The following is a 17,323-nucleotide window of genomic DNA, read 5'->3' on the forward strand; positions in this document are numbered from 1 at the left end:
TTGTGAAACCCTATAAAAATGTCTAGGTAGTTTTAAAAAACACCACAAATATTTTCACTCCAAAGAAGACATCTGTATCATTAAATATACTAAGCATCTGTGCTTATTGTCACATAAATAAGGATATAAATTAACTATTTAGATACCATTAAGAATACATATTTACAATAGGGACTTTACCGTACCTCACTGTTTATTTACAACACTATTAATCTTCATGATATAATATTATTTTACAAAACACTATTTACCACAACCAAACTACATGTTTACACACTAAATATGTATTATTTATTTAAAATGTATCACAAAATACAACAATGTACAAATGCCGGACTTAATTCCAAATGGCATTCTAGAGTAACACGTAAAATTGTTACTAAGGCCTTCCGTGAATTACGAAAACACACACTGTTAAGATATACAGGAAAATGGTATTATAACTGATTTTCCTGTATTTATTTTTGTATTTAGGTTGACTTCGTGTCGATTTTTGTAGTATGTCAGAACGTCAGATGCATGGAACGGAACGCAATTGGAATCATAATAAAAATATTAATGTAAAATAAATTTAAAAAATGAATAAATATAAAGAGTGAATAAGATGACACTTCCTGATGAAAAGTACTTAAAAAAATACATAGTCCGACATGACCGACACATTATCCCGTGACGGTATCAGAAACACGTGTCAGTACCATTAATGTGGACATCTTTTTGTTACGCGAATAATTGTCACGAGCTGCAGTACGATTCAATCCATTCCGAACACTGGAAGTAACTACTGAACACAGAATAAACGGCAGGACAATGCATGGAGTTACGATCTACTAGCCGGGGCCAGTGTGGACGCAGATCTGGGTACTGTCACACACTACACTCATTTCATCATACACGGTTTGTGACCGTGTCAGCACAACCTAGATCGTCCACATTTAGCGTAACATGTCCTGTAGCGATGCCACGTAGTCCGGTCCGTCATCGTGTCACAAGTGTGGACCCACCTTTAAATGAGTCCTCGCCTGCGCGGTACGGGGGCGCCGACGGGCGACGAGAGGGCGCGGGCGGCAGGGCGCGCCGCCCGCACTTCCTCAGTCCCCTCGGTCGTCCCGCCCCGTCGCCCCCGTACCGCGCAGGCGAGGACTCGTTTAAGCGCGAGGTCTACAAATATTACCATATGTACTCTAAATGATACTTACGACACTGATGGTAGTTTCGATATCGGCCTTGCTGGTGGGCAGTTTGAGCCTGGTCCGGGGCTGCAGCTCCGGTATCTTCCGCAAGGTCACCACGTACTGGTCTAAGGTGTTGTTGTATTCCAGAGGTTGCCGCCATTGGAGGTAGAGGACACCTGGAATGTTAAAAAAAAGATTCTGAATGAAAACAAGATAATATAGGAAATAAGTTTTTGGTGACTGTACTTTTCTAATACTCATCGAGACAATTCTAAAAACCCCTAACACAATTAGGTTGCATTGTTTCATCACAGAGTTCCTGTGGCCACCTCCTGTCTCCATCATCAGATCAGCTCGACGGTACCATAATATTGCATTGTCATCCGATTTATACATGCATGCAAAATTTCAGCTCAATCGGAAACCGGAAAGTGGATCAAATTTAACTTGCAAGCTTTGATTACAGACAACGGGACAGGTGAAAGTAAATAAAAGCTTGTAGTTAAAATGTCAAGTAATTTTATATCACAATATCTGAACACGCGCTCTAACACCTTGACAATAGAGGCGTGTTCAAATATTTGTTAGCGCCTTGGCCGCTCCGATATTTCTGATGGCGACTGTACCGACTATTATCAAGTTTGTGTGCGTTCGCTTAAAAAAATATTTTAGTTATTGAATACATTTTACACATGGTTAATCTCTAGTGAAAGTCTCTAGATAACACGTCTTATCACTTACCATTAGGGCTCATTTAGACTTAGATTTAGTTTCATTACATTGCGGGTTTTGATCGGTCGGTGGAGTTGGACGTAACCAACAGTCCGCAATGTAACTGAAATCGCATGCGAGTTCGCGCGCCGCCTAAATCAGCCCTTAGGCTGGTCGCAAGTCAGGTTCATTATGATCGGCGGCGACGGCGGCTTGACGTTATTGAGGACGTATAAAGGCGTCGACGCGTCGCCCAGACGCTCTAAAAGGTCTGACGTCTTGACGCCGTCCAGTGAGATTATCTCGACAGAAAATGAGTTCTATAAAACCAGTGATATCTCTTACCATTGGGCTGGTCGCAAGTGAGATTCATTATGATCGGTGGCGACGGCGGCTTGACGTCAGTGAGGACGTATAAAGGCGTCGACGCGTCGCCCAAACGCTCTAAAAGATCTGACGACTTGACGCCATCTAGTGAGAAACTGTAGAATGCTCGCACCCAGATCTTGTATGGCGTGAAGGGCTCTGGAAAAGTAAAAGATGGTGTTAGATTTAATTTTCTTGGATAGGTAATACATTTTAACACCTTAAGGTGGTTCTCCTTGCTCGATTTTCATACAACTTTCTTGGCACCCTAGCTCCTATTATATAGGGTTTCTTCACTTGTATATGTAATGTTTGGGTAGTATATACATTTCTATCTTCGCTTAACGTAAAAAAATACTAGATTTTGATTAAAATTATTAAGAAAAAAGCCTTTGAATATTGGTAAAATTTTGCCTCATTGCTTGTTTGTGTGAGTGATGCTTATAGTATCGGTGTAATTCTAACATGGCGACTTCATTTGACAAGTAATCATTTTTAATTTGTCAAAGGTGTAACAGATGGCACTTTAAAACCGCAACACAGATTACCTGTGTATTTTGTTTTATTTTCACTCAATAGAGGGAGGTATATTTAATGCACAAAGCATGTTACGAGTATACCTCCTTTCTGATATAATTTCATTCCCAGATTTAATATAACTTAATAATTATTATGATTATTACACAATAAAATACATTTATATATTTATAGAAAGGTCAGTCCAAACAATCATTCGCGTTACGGTCGTCCACCGAAAACCCTTGTGAATTCTGCTTTCGTTTCGGTAAATGTTCTCTGGAAAAGCCTATATTTATTGTAACAATGATTTTTAAACTAAAATACCTAGCTATATTTTTCTCAAAAATATATAGGTATGTGGAGAAAAATTTCATCTTCTTGTAAATAAACAAGATTCTATAATATCTTCTGCTTGTGCATAACAATAACATTAGTAGATGATATTTTTAGGGTTCCGTACCCAAAGGGTAAAACGGGACCCTATTACTAAGACTTCGCTGTCCGTCCGTCCGTCCGTCCGTCCGTCTGTCACCAGGCTGTATCTCACGAACCGTGATAGCTAGACAGTTGAAATTTTCACAGATGATGTATTTCTGTTGCCGCTATAACAACAAATACTAAAAACAGAATAAAATAAAGATTTAAATGGGGCTCCCATACAACAAACGTGATTTTTGACCAAAGTTAAGCAACGTCGGGAGTGGTCAGTACTTGGATGGGTGACCGTTTTTTTTTTTTGCTTTTTTTTTGTTTTTTTTTTGCATTATGGTACGGAACCCTTCGTGCGAGAGTCCGACTCGCACTTGCCTGGTTTTTTTTCAAAAATGCTGCCTTTCACCCGAGTTAAAACACTCTACTTTTCATTTCGCATACGAGGAAAGTAAAATGCATGTGTTTTTTTAAATACATTTTTATAGTAGATGTTTTTGAGAGTAGGTATTTTTTTAAAGTAGGTATTTTCAATTAACAATTTGGCCAAAAGTAATTTATGGAATGGGGAGTCAAATATCAGAATGGAAATTGTATAACAAATCCATTTATACCCAAATTTCAATTGCTTATTGTAAAAAGAATAATAAAATCGTACTTGGAATTGGAACCTAAACTGCTCTAGTGCAGAAACGTATCATTTCCTGCACACCTTTTACAACAACAATGACCCTCTTTCATATATTCGGTCAAATTGTGCTTTTTGAAAAACTAATTATAGCCAGCCTTTTATGAATGTAGTATGATACCTTAGGGTATGGTGCTTTACGCACACTAGCGTCCCTTCCCCTCCCCCTGACACAACCCACCCTTTTTGCATGAAATATGTCCCGGTTCACAGTTTTTTTACATTTTTTGAGGAAAGTATACATTTTAGGAAAAAAGTGTCAATGAAAGAAATAATCCTTAATAAATTCTTAATAAAAAAGGTCATATTCATTTTTTTAATATGATGCACCTAAATCATGTATTAGCTTGTCAAAATTCGAAATAACATAGTTTTTACTTAGGGTTCGAAACTCATTTATTATACACGGTGTAACATGAGGAAACCGAATAATTTTAACAGCGTATTCCTAATCACATTTAGAGACAAAAATATCCTATAAACTTTTTTGAAATTCGCCTAGTTTCAGAGTTAATACCAATAAAAAAAAACAAGTTTCTATTGTTACATAGTTCAAAACGCCTTTTTGATGGCGATGTTGCTACTATGGGATTTAGTCTAAATATCCTTATTGATATGTCAAAAAGTGACAAGTAACACTTTGCAAAAACTAAGTTTTACGAAAAAAAAACCATTTTAAGTGACAAGTTTACCAATAGCATTTAATTTTTATATACAAATTCATTCATAAAATTAAAAAAAAACCAAACAAATTTTTTTTTTGGCGAAATTGACCTAAACACATATTACATCTTTTCCTTTTTTTTGACCTCATGTATACATTTTAGGATAAAAGTGTCAATGAAAGAAATAGTTCCTTATTAAATTCTTAGTAAAAAAGGTTATATTCATTTTATATAAGAAATGCGAAAGATTTTATTTCTGAGGTCAAATTAAAAGGAGGAAAAAATGTTTGTATGAGTATAGGTCAATTTCGCCGAAAACAATTTTTTTTATTGTTTTTAGGGTTCCGCACCTCAAAACGAAAAAGCGGAACCCTTATAGGATCACTCATGCGTCTGTCTGTCTGTCCGTCTGTCACAGCCGATTTTCTCCGGAACTACTGGACCAATCAAGTTGAAATCTGGTACACATATGTAAGTTTGTAAACAAATGAATTTTAAACATGGGGGCCACTTTTGGGGGGTAAATGAAAAAATAAAAAAATAAAAAATTTCAAACTATATCATGTTACATATCAAATGAAAGAGCTTATTGTAAGGATCTCAAATATATATTTTTTTATAATTTTCGAATAAACAGTTTAGAAGTTATTCAAGAAAGTAGGCAAAAAATGACTATTCCCCCCTGCCCCTTTATCTCCGAAACTACTAGGTTTAAAATTTTGAAAAAATACATAAAATAGGTCTATACCTATAGATGACAGGAAAACCTATTACAAATGTACAGTCAAGCGTGAGTCGGACTTAATTACAGTTTTTGATCCGACTCCTACGGATTTTTTAAAGATTTCACTCACGTTTCGCATAAATAATGTTTAGTTTTAAGTTTATAAAATACATATGTATGTTAGTCTGTAAGGAATTTGTAATATGGGCCTTGTTCCCTGAATTAAATATCTAAATAAATAAATAAATAAATAAAATAAAAAATACATTGTTAAAAATTGTGTAATATACGGAATCCTTGGAACGCGAGTCCGACTCGCACTTGGCCGCCATTTTTTAATTTTTTGAATATATATGTATGTACATAAAAAGTAAATGTTATTGGTAAACTTGTCAGTTAACATGGATTTTTACTTTTTTTTCGTAAAACATAGTTTTTGCAACGTGTTACTTAATTGTCATTTTTTGACATATCAATAAGGATATTTAGACTAAATCCCATAGTAACAACATCGCCATCAAAAGGGCGTTTTGAACTATGTAACAATAAAAACTTGTTTTATTTTTTTAAATTGGTATTAACTCTGAAACTAGCCGCATTTCAAAAAAGTTTATAGGACATTTTTGTCTCTAAATATGATCAGGAATACGCTGTCAAAATTATTCGGTTTCCTCGTGTTACACCGTGTATAATAAATGAGTTTGGAATCCTAAGTAAAAACTATGTTATTTCGAATTTTAACAAGCTAAGCTAATACATGAATGTGCATCATGTAAAAAAATCAATATGACCTTTTTTATTAAGAATTTATTAAGGATTATTTCTTTCATTGACACTTTTTTCCTAAAATATATTCTTTCCTCAAAAAATGTAAAAAACTGTGAACCGGGACATATTTCATGCAAAAAAGGGGGGTTGCGTCAGGGGGAGGGGAAGGGACGCTAGTGTGCGTAAAGCACCATACCCTATGGTATCATACTACATTCATAAAAGGCTGGCTATAATTAGTTTGTCTTCCCCATACATTAGAACACAATTTAACCGAATCAATAGCATGAGAAATGAAACGGATATTTCTTGTTTTCTTTGCATTAGCATTTTTCTCTCGATAATTTAATCAATTTGCAACATAAGTAGAAGAATCCTCATATATCCATAAATATCAAAATATAAAAGGACATACATTTTCAGAAGAATTCCCCGTGCGACGTTGCCAAATGGTTTAAAGTACAACATGCTCGCAACGTTTGGATGTCAATGAGTCGACAATGAAAAATTATATTTCAAATCAATTCAAACTTGATATTTTTGACAGTAATGGGTTACTTAAATAAGAAGGCATTTTTCGCCCGAGTCTACTATGGTCAAATGGTCTAGTGGCTTTTAGCTACTGAGTATAAGTCTAACAAGTTGAATAGCATGACAGGGTTCAAACCACGAACAAAGACTCATTTCTTTTTGTATTTATTTATTTAATTTGTTTCATCTTTTTGGTAATTTTATATGCCTTATTTTAAAATTTATTTTAAGTAAATGTGTTGTATTTGATTATTTCATGTAGGTATATCATTTCAAACTTTTATTTTATTTTATTTGGAAACTTTTATTTTATACCTGGTCAAGCAAATCTTGTCAGTAAAAAAACCGGGCAAGTGCGAGTCGGACTCGCGCACGAAGGGTTCCGTACCATAATGCAAAAAAAAAACGGTCACCCATCCAAGTACTGACCACTCCCGACGTTGCTTAACTTTGGTCAAAAATCACGTTTGTTGTATGGGAGCCCCATTTAAATCTTTATTTTATTCTGTTTTTAGTATTTGTTGTTATAGCGGCAACAGAAATACATCATCTGTGAAAATTTCAACTGTCTAGCTATCACGGTTCGTGAGATACAGCCTGGTGACAGACGGACGGACGGACGGACGGACGGACAGCGAAGTCTTAGTAATAGGGTCCCGTTTTACCCTTTGGGTACGGAACCCTAAAAAGGCGCGAAATCCAAATGTTCTATGAACGATATCCCTTCGCGCCTACATTTTTCAAATTTGCCGCCTTTTTCTACTGACAAGATCTGCTTGACCAGCTATACTTCGTCGATAGTTGACTTCTTATGTACCTATTCCGCGATCCTAATTAGCCTCATGCATGACTTTTTTTTAATTATTTTAATCATTATTTATATCCTTTGAAAACCGGAAAATAAAAATACTTTTATAAATCTTCCCATAATATTATTAAAAAATAATTAAAATACTGAAAATATTTTACTCACGTAAGTTTAGTTTCGAAGAATAACATACGCTTAAAATAATTCAAAAGAGAATGCTAAAATTATAAAATAAAAAAAAACTGGCATTGTCGGGGTTTGAACCATCAGAACCATGTATCTTAGCTACAATCTGATTTTTTTCAAAATAGAGGCTACGGGTGCCACGAGCACATGACAGTTGATGGTCGAAAACATTAGTTGCTTCTGAATGCCTTGTAATTCTTAATCGTTGCTCAAACAAGAATTTATTATTTAATTTCCAATCTTTTTTCAACAATAAACATTTCTCCGCTGCGCCCTCTAGGTTACTTTACTGTAACATTACGAATCTGCTGACATTTGACACTGACTTTAAGGTGACTTTAAGTACGTAAGTGTGCGTGAATGCAAGAAATTGCAATATTTTGCAGTTGGATTCCGGTAATAACGAAATGAGACAATGTTGAGTTGAACATGTCTCGATTTGGATGTAGTATTTTTTATAGTTTTCGCACATATCAACACATCTTATGAAACTTTGTATTTTGGGAGAAATAGTGAAAATCCACAATTCGTGCACAGTGACGCCATCTTTTGGCTGATAATCGGCATCCCATCCCTAGACATCCACCTTAAGGCGTCGTCGTTTCTAGGTGTTATAGCGGACGCTGTCAAAAGTAACTGTCACACTTTCAAGCAAGGTTTACATTGCTCGCTTGCGCCCGGGACCTTGGCATTTGAGTGATGTATGTGCTTATTTATTTAGAAATTTAATTCAGGCAACAAGGCCCATATTACAAATACCTAACAGACTAATATACATATGTATTTTATAAGATAAAGCGTTAAACAGTTGGTATTTTTGATATAAGACCGATACCCTAGTTCACAATCGTACTAATTAAGGTTGTTGCAATTAAGGCTTTTGATTTGTGTAGGTACATTTCTGGACAGAAGATTTCAGCGCTGAATAAATTTTATGAATAGTATATTGGTATTCAAGCAGATTGCCTGGATGTAGGCTGAAAGAGTATTTGCTCTTGTATACACAAGCAGGCGTGGCTCACTCCGCGATTTCGTCACTTTGCTACAGGTAGCTGAAAGTACATCCGTTCCACACCAATTTTGGTGGCTAGCCATCAGCCGCGCGTGGCGCTGTCGCCACCTAGCGGCCATATCTGTCCTGATCCTAACAGACGCGTTTTGTTAGAGAGTGAGTCTTCTGTACCTAGTAAGGTACTTGCGCCTAATAAGGCCCACTTTTAATTTTTTTTTTTTTCATTGTTGATATGAACTTGCAATTTTGTCTATGGTACTAACCAAACATGGGAAATTTAACCTCATTTACACTTATAAAAGTATGAAATTTTGAAATTGAGCAAGCTTTAAAACTGGGCCTTATTAGGTGCAAGTACCTTACTATTATTTGTTCTGTGACACAATTATTTTTAAATAAGAGCACGAACGTTATTAAGAGTGATCGACAGATTAAAAAGATCTTAATTACATATATATACGTTAATTTTTGTAATATACTAAATTTCTGTTATAACCTCCTAAAGCCCAAGGTCCTACCTATAGTACCTCTTTAGTTCGATGAAATTTAAACCATATTTAATTGGAACAGAGTTGCATTTCTTTTGCTTTGTTAAATTTTCTAACAATTAAAAATCAACTTTGTTCCCTGCACTATAGGTTCAAATTTCAGTGGCAAATTTTGGGTTTTTCATTTGTATGGCTGGGCCTTAGGAGGATAAATAACAAGCTCCGCCACACCTCTAATGTACCGTGCAATAATAAATTACTGAAATGTGGAAGCAATTCGTCGGATTACGCAAACGGTCATTTTACGTTAATCTGGTTAAGTTTTTCAACCGTTGTTTGTTGTAAGCATAGACAAGGAATCCTCTAGACCGAGTTTAGAGCAATTATTTCATGCAACCGATGATGCCAAAAATGCGGGGGTGCGCGGGACGAGGTGAGCGAAATCCCGTGCCGTGATTGGTCCGTTCAAAGGGGTCATCCATTAATTACATCACACGTTTAGGGGGAGGGAGGGGGTCAAGAAAATGTGACATATTGTGACATGGGGGAGGGGGGAAACACAAACTTTGTGACGTCACTTTAACGTCATGAGTAACCGAAAATTTATTTAAATTATTTTATTCGCTGTACATTTAAATAACAAGTTTTTAAAACGATAGGTAATCGTTTTTATTCGTTTAATTTTCTTTCCTAAGCAGTTTTGGGTTATAAAATTACTAATATTTATATCGTCAAAAATATTTTGATAAAATATTAATAATACTTAGGTACTTAATTCGATTTGGCGATTTTGTAGTAAAAATGTGACGTCAAAAAGGGGGCGGGGTCAAAAAACCTAGAAATTCGTGTGACGTAATTAATGGATGACCCCAAAGACACGGACGTCACACAAAGACACTTTCGACTCGAACATGGAGTAAAATTACCGTATGCGTGGCAGGGGGGTAGCGCGACTATGCTCGGTCTAAAGGATTCCTAGTCTATGGTTGTAAGACTTGTAAGTCTATTAGATTACAAGTTTCGCCTCGTAATCGATGTAGCGAAACGATCGTTATTTAATATTCTCTTTATTTATTTTTTGCGTAGGTTGTTTATAACATGAATATAAAAGTAAAATACAAAAAAAATACTTATAAACACATTATAAAAAACTTTAACCTAGGGTGCCGCCGACAGCGTGGCAGGGCCCAAGCTGCCGGTGGTCAGGGCCGCAGAGAGAGGAACCGACGTACTATACGCGCCGTGTCCAAAATTACCGCCTTCTGCATCTGACCCTTGATCCAACCACCCAGCGAGAGTATCTCTAGGTGTTGCTCGAGACTCTTCGCTATGAGACCGTTCGCTGACACGACTATCGGAACAACATTATTATTTGTTACGATAATCTTCGTTAAGTATTTGAATCGTTTTGTTTGTTGTACAGAATACAACATGAGGATATGAGCTATGTAGCTTCGCCTCATATACGACGTGGCATGCAATAGTGAATAACGTAAATGTGAAAGCAAGGCGTCGGATTAAGTAAAACGATCATTATGCACGAGAACATCAAAGAGGATTGAGAACGCCGACATTCAATGCGTAACTTGAGTAACTTCCTCGCGGTACATCGTGGTTGCAAATAATGTAAATATTCTGTGTAAAGTGACTTTTAATTCATGAATGAATTTATATTAGTAATGTGTTTAGATTTTATGTTAGGACATTTATTTTAGGGTATATGTAAATTAACTTACATTATAGACGGGTCTAACGCGAATTATATTCAATTACCTTGATTTACCGACGTTTCGACACAGGTTTCACTGGTCGTGGTCGCGGCTGACTGATGTCCCAGCAAAATGTCAAAACAGAGATTTGTGCATCTACCCGACGAAAAGTGTATGGAAAAGTTTGGGTTTGGTAGACCCGTCTATAATGTGAGTTAATATGTGCTCAAAACGCGAAAGTTTAAAATATTATATATGTAAATTGTTAAGTAGATTTTAAGATTGACTTTGAATAAAGCTACCAATAATGTTTGTGACTTTGAAAATAAAGATTTGTATATTCATGAGTGTAATGATAATCACATGAAAATTAGATCACTAATACAGAATGGGCACCAATAACCCGAAAGATGTTGACCAAGTTAATTTTGATGGTGGTTTTTACAGGATGGGCGCAAGCTCCGAATAATTTTAACTGATTCTGCTGCCTCATTGGAATAACATTACCGTATTCGAAATTGAATTATTTATTTTATTCCAGAAAATTATTAATTTTAAAAGGCAGTCAGACGTAGGTATATTGATACAATCTTTTATTTTGTAATATTTTTTTTTCCTAGCCGATTTGAGTGTCCCACTGCTGGGCAAAGGCCTCTCCCCTTAATTTCCACGATTTCCGATTTGATGCTTCCTCCGACCAGTTGTTCAGGAAGCTGTCCAGGTCATCCCGCCATCTCCGTTTGGGCCTGCCGCGTCCACGTCCCTCTACCGGCATCCACTTGGTGGCTAAGCTAGCCCACCTCTCGGGATGCATGCGGTAGACGTGACCGGCCCAGTCCCATTTGAGCCTAGCGGTTTTCTCGCCTACGTCAGCAATGAGGGTTTTGGAGCGCAGCGTGGTGTTTCTTACTTTGTAATAGGTATAATTATTAAAGCTAATACTTACTTAAATTCCTCAACTTAAACCCGACGACTTTCGTCAGCTTCCCAGCCGTATTGAGCAGCGTCAGATTTCTAGTAGCCTTCGAATAATCCGCCATCGTCAGATCGCTAGAGAAATAGTTCATCTTCTTCACATCGGCCGAGCTAGGGATTCCAATCACCGGCGCCGCGTCGACCTGAAGAAAAATAGTTGTAGTACCTCTTCAGTTCGATGAAATTTAAATCCTATTCAATTGGGACAGAGTCGCTTTTGCTTTGTTTCGTTCAATTTTCCAACAACGAAATGTCCACTCTATTTCCTACACTGTAGGTTTAAATTTCAGCGGCAAATTTTGGATCTTTCATTTGTATGGCTGGGCCTTAGGAGGTTAGAACAACCCCACACTATTGTAGGGCCATCACAAACTGAGCGTCGGGACAATAAAACCCGCTGTCAACAAGGATATGCAAAAAATGCCTACAAGTGCTTATCGATAGCAAAGAGAAAAGAGTGTATAGAGGCGAATTGTCAAAGTAAATTATGTAACCACTGTAAATTTACTGCCATTTTTCGACAGAAAATTAAAACTGTTAGAACGCCATTTGACTTTGATCCTTATTCTTTCACTGATATGTGTGAACTTGTTAAATATTAATATTAACGCCATCTACTCGACACTAGGCCAAAGGTATGGTGCAATCTTTTCGAGCGATGGCGCCATAACCGACCCCATTTTCCATAGAGTTAACTAGACGCTGACGCTTGGGAGATGCTAGTGTGGTCGGTGGCCATTATTAAAAAGTGTACAAGATTTTCTTATTCACGCCTATTTCCCGGAGGGGTAGGCAGAGACCACGGATTTCCACTTGCTACGATCCTGACATACCTCTTTCGCTTCCGTCACATTCATAACATTCCTCATACACGCTCGCCGGTTTAGGGTGCCCTTGACCTGGCCTTTCTTCAGGATTTCCCCGATATGATCAGAGAAAGTCCGCCGAGGTCTACCCCTTCCAACTCCCAATTCCAAAACTCGTCAAAAAACTGTTTAAGGCACAGTAATCAGTATGTATAAAGTTCATCTATCATCATTGGCCACAGCATTTTTGCAGATGATAGTTGCGGCGACTAAAGAAGGTATTTTGAGGAGGTAGTCTACAGCCTACATCGACTGCGATGATTGGTAGACCAGCGGTCGGCAACCCGCAGCTCGCGGGCCGCATGCGGCCCACCGACCTCTCGCTTGCGACCCGCGAGCCTCCCTGGCTATTTTGTTTGTAATACTGACGAACGACAATGTCTGCTAAAGTCACAAATATTACCAAACTGCGGCCCGCGTCATCTTCGTTAACTACTATGTGGCCCTTGGCTGCTAAAAGGTTGCCGACCGCTGCTGTAGACCAATGGCCGATCGGCATTTCTTGCCGCATCGATCACAGACGTGTCTTGACTCCTGGGGCGGTCCAGCAGCTCTTCTAAGGTTCACAATATGTGCTAGTGCTACACTCTGGCGGCAGAACATTGCAGTAATACCCCCTATTCAGGTCGAGTTCAAAGTATACATACCTTAGGCTGTCCCTGTTCGTAATAGAGGACATAGGCGATTTGCGTCGCGTCCTTATGCGGGTACGCCGGTGTGAACGACTTCTTTACGACCTCTATGTCGAGATGCGTGTCCATACCGTCCGAGTGCTCGGCGTGAATGTTGTGCTCTGTGGCGTTATCTTGGCGACGCTTCCTACAAATATGAAATTTGTTTGCTAGAAATATGGTATAGAGATAGTGCTATCATTGTCGCGAGTTCAGGTGGCCTACCCAAGATGACAATCGTATATCGACAAATGCCAATCGACCAGAGATATACGAGGATGCGTTTCGGTGTTGTTTGTTATGAACCAATGGAATCCTTTCCTCACTCAGCGTGCTGTAATTCTATTGGTACTTAAAAACACACCCCTCGCAACGCAGCCTCACACACCGCAGTCTTAAGGGGCTACTCGAGGTTTTCATCGATTTATGACAAGTTTTGAATCGTATCTCCTACTTTTGCACTACAGATAGAATTATAAGACGAACGGCTATCGGTTCTTCAATCTTTTATCTCCATTTTTGTTTACCGGATTATGAAAGAAATGAATACTTATTTTTAATTTTTTTAAACAGTGTCTAAACTAAATATCTCGAAGACAACGAACTTTGAATTTAATATGGGATATTATATTGCTTTAAAGCTGCTGTTGTTAATTATTCCGTGATGACTAAAGACATACAAATACAAACCATACCTATGCCTATGCGAGCGCAAATCCCGCTTCCTCATGCCGTTCAAAATGTCCGACGAAGAGAATTCATCGTTGTACTTGAGCTGATCCTTCTTGTACCTGAAATAAGATTCGTTTATTTTTCATATTTCTTTTTATTTTATTATATCCTGCTAAGGCCCAAGGTCCTACTTATAGTACTTATTCAGTTCAATGAAATTTAAATCATATTCCATTGGAACAAAGTCACTTTTTCTTTGTTTCGTTCAGTTTTAAACAACGCAAAATCAACTCTATATCTTACTTTAAAGGTTTAAATTTCTGGGGCAAATTTTTCATTTGTATGGCTGGGCCTTAGGAGGATATGGACCTATTGTAGGTATGGCAAGTAGGTTGTTAGGTATCTCTGCGAATTCCCCACACTTCACGGCGACCCTGCCAGGATCGCCATGAAATAAGTTTTGTTTTTATTCATTCTTTACTCCACTCATGTGTTGTTATTACACCCCGGAACGCCCCACACTTCATAATAAATAAATAAATATTGGGGACATCTTACACAGATCAACCTAGCCCCAAACTAAGCAAAGCTTGTACTATGGGTGCTAGGCGACGATATATATACTCATATAGATAAATACATACTTATATTCATAGAAAACACCCATGACTCAGAAACAAATATTAGTGTTCATCACACAAATAAATGCTCTTACTGGGATTCGAACCCAGGACCACCGGCTTCGCAGGCAGGGTCACTACCCACTAGGCCAGACCGGTCGTCGTACCAGTCGAACTGCGCGGGCTGGTCTCCCTGTAGCTCTCTCTTCGGCTCGGGGTGGCGGGTGAAGTTACTCGGCGGGGCCCAGAAGAGGTGGATGTCCTCGGATGTCACTGCCTTCGCGGTTAGGTTCTGTGGCGCGGACGGAACTGGAAGAATGGAAGGCTCGTTAATTCTGACGTTAATAGAATAACCTATAGTAGGTTTCTTCTAAAGGGGGCCACTGATTAACAGTCCGCCGGACGGTATCGGGCTGTCAGTTAGAACAAAATTTTGACAGTTCCGAACTACTGACAAAAGGTTAATATATACGGACAGACGGAAGTGGTGGAACTTTAGTAGAAAATATATACCCAGGAGCGATGAAAACGAGTCACAATGTATGGTGCGTCCTCTTGTAGCCATTTTGTACGGTTAATAATTTGATAGACAATTGAATGCAATTTTTTAGGGTAACGTAACATTCGTAAAACATTTATTACATACATCAAACCAACATGTTTGATTTCATAATAAACCTCCTTTCTGAGTGCAAGATATTGCACTCGCTAAATTTTTTTACGAAATGGCCAATATTTAAACTTGAACACATTTGTGGTCAGAATAAACCTTGCAGTTTTCCTCTTTATGCCTCAGTTGACCCTTGAAAGTGGATCAAGACTAATTAGACTCACTTTCGACTTAAAACGTATGTGTTAAGATTCAAATTTGAATAGTTTTCGTATTCGATGCATATGTAATGTGATGACTCAGTCGTAACGTCACGTGACGAGATTTACCTAAAAGCTTTTGACCCAGACTTATCTATATTAATAAAACAAAAAGGCTGGTCGGAGTGGTCGGTGGTAACGGCATTTTAACTTGAGAACGATGCTTTCATTCGGTTTCTGTATGTTTCGAATCTGGTTTCTTGTGTTCGTAATACCGACGAGGTTTAAGAGAATTTATTAATTGCCCCGTAAATGGTCCAGTATTTACCCTTTGAGTACGGAACCCTAAAAAAGATTTCCTGTCGAAAGAGGGGTCCCAATGCTAGCCCGACCCCGATTAGGGAATTCCTCATGACGTTTTCCTTCGCCAAGAGGCACTGGTAAATAATAGTTTAGTTTAGTTTATTGATCTCTCAATACATTTTTCATAGTTAATGTAAAAGAATACAGAAGCAATTACTTATCGTGTAGCGATCGTCGGATACAAAATAAATAATTAAATTACAATTAAACAGTAGTTATATACAATGGTATATACTCGTAAATATATCACAAAATATTATTCATGTCAAAATATTTCTAATAGCAAATCATAAAATCACACAATGTCAAAGATGAAATATCAAAGACATTTCGTACATAGGTACGTTCCGAGAAACTCAGACACCATCAACTGCCCATGGGTAGACTTTATTCTCTTTACAATAAGGTTTACGAATACTCATTTAACGTCAAAGATGGCACAAAAAACTCTTACGCTCGACATGTCTTGCGAGTCTTGTCAAACATGAAATTGCAGTTTATGCAACCGCATAATCCTTCCTTTTATGATATCATTATAAATGTTGCCATCCTAAACTGGGTCAAACCAACTTGCTAAGCGTGTCAACTGAGCTCTCAGTCACCACTTCGTTAGTGTAACCAGTATCAATTTGAGCTCCGATTGTGTAGTTTACGTCAAATATGTTGACACTTCTGCGCCTTACTCCTTTGTAATAAGGCGAAAAATGTATACATGTATTTGAAGTCGTCGCTACTAGTGTAGGGGTCGCGTTATACTGGAGGTTGACAAAATGTTTTGTAAATAAATAGGCCCTCTTTCGATGTGATCTCGGAAAGTTGCAAGCGCAGCGCCCTATATAAGTTCAGGGAGTGGGTTACGCGTTCTAGTTTGCGTACTGCAAGCACCATTGTATACCTTATTCCATTTACATAAGCTCTATTAATAGCCAGTTAATTGCTATAAGTACTTCAACTCCATGTTACAATTATATGTGTTTACTCGACTAACACAGGGGTCTTCAAACTTTTTTACCTGAGGGCCATATAGCGCCTCAGAAACTTTCGCGCGGGTCACAGTCAGCGCTGGGGTGGGGGTGGGTCGTATCTGGTTGCTGCTGTTAGGGCTGAACCCCTGGAGCCTGGCTCCCGCAGGCCGGACGCTATGGGTGTCGGCGGGCCGGATCGGAACGCGTCTCGGGCCGGATTTGGCCCGCGGGCCGGGCTTTGGAGAGCCCTGGACTAACACATATCGCTGGCCCAATATTACAGGGTTCTATGTTTCACTTTTATCTAACTGAAATTCGAACATTGTCAGAGTGACATTAAGTTGAATTTCAACTATCTTTAAAATGTAACATAAAGCCCTGTAATATTGGGCCAGCGATATGTAGGTATCCGAGGGGTAAGGAGGTTGTGATTCGTTCGTACCCTGGCTCGCACCAGTTAGGTCAGTCAAAAAAAACCGGGCAAGTGCGAGTCGGACTCGCGCACGAAGGGTTCCGTACCATAAAGCAAAACAAAAACGGAAAAAAATGCAAAAAGAAAACGGTCACCCATCCAAGTACTGACCACGCCCGACGTTGCTTAA

General features: G+C 38.2%; 1 protein-coding gene across 1 annotated transcript in view; it reads right to left on the minus strand.

The window, feature by feature from the left end:
- Nucleotides 1–17,323, minus strand: part of LOC134675458 (uncharacterized) — a 51,832-nt gene that overhangs the window by 26,731 nt on the left and 7,778 nt on the right. Inside the window, exons 2-7 of the mRNA XM_063533727.1 lie at nt 14,751–14,892; nt 13,987–14,082; nt 13,268–13,439; nt 11,726–11,897; nt 2,232–2,411; nt 1,200–1,351 (exon numbers count right to left, since the gene is read on the minus strand). Coding sequence (XP_063389797.1) covers nt 1,200–1,351; nt 2,232–2,411; nt 11,726–11,897; nt 13,268–13,439; nt 13,987–14,082; nt 14,751–14,892 — 914 coding nt within the window. The remainder of the gene's footprint in view (nt 1–1,199; nt 1,352–2,231; nt 2,412–11,725; nt 11,898–13,267; nt 13,440–13,986; nt 14,083–14,750; nt 14,893–17,323) is intronic.

Source organism: Cydia fagiglandana, chromosome 22, assembly GCF_963556715.1.
Source record: "Cydia fagiglandana chromosome 22, ilCydFagi1.1, whole genome shotgun sequence".
Taxonomy (NCBI): domain Eukaryota; kingdom Metazoa; phylum Arthropoda; class Insecta; order Lepidoptera; family Tortricidae; genus Cydia; species Cydia fagiglandana.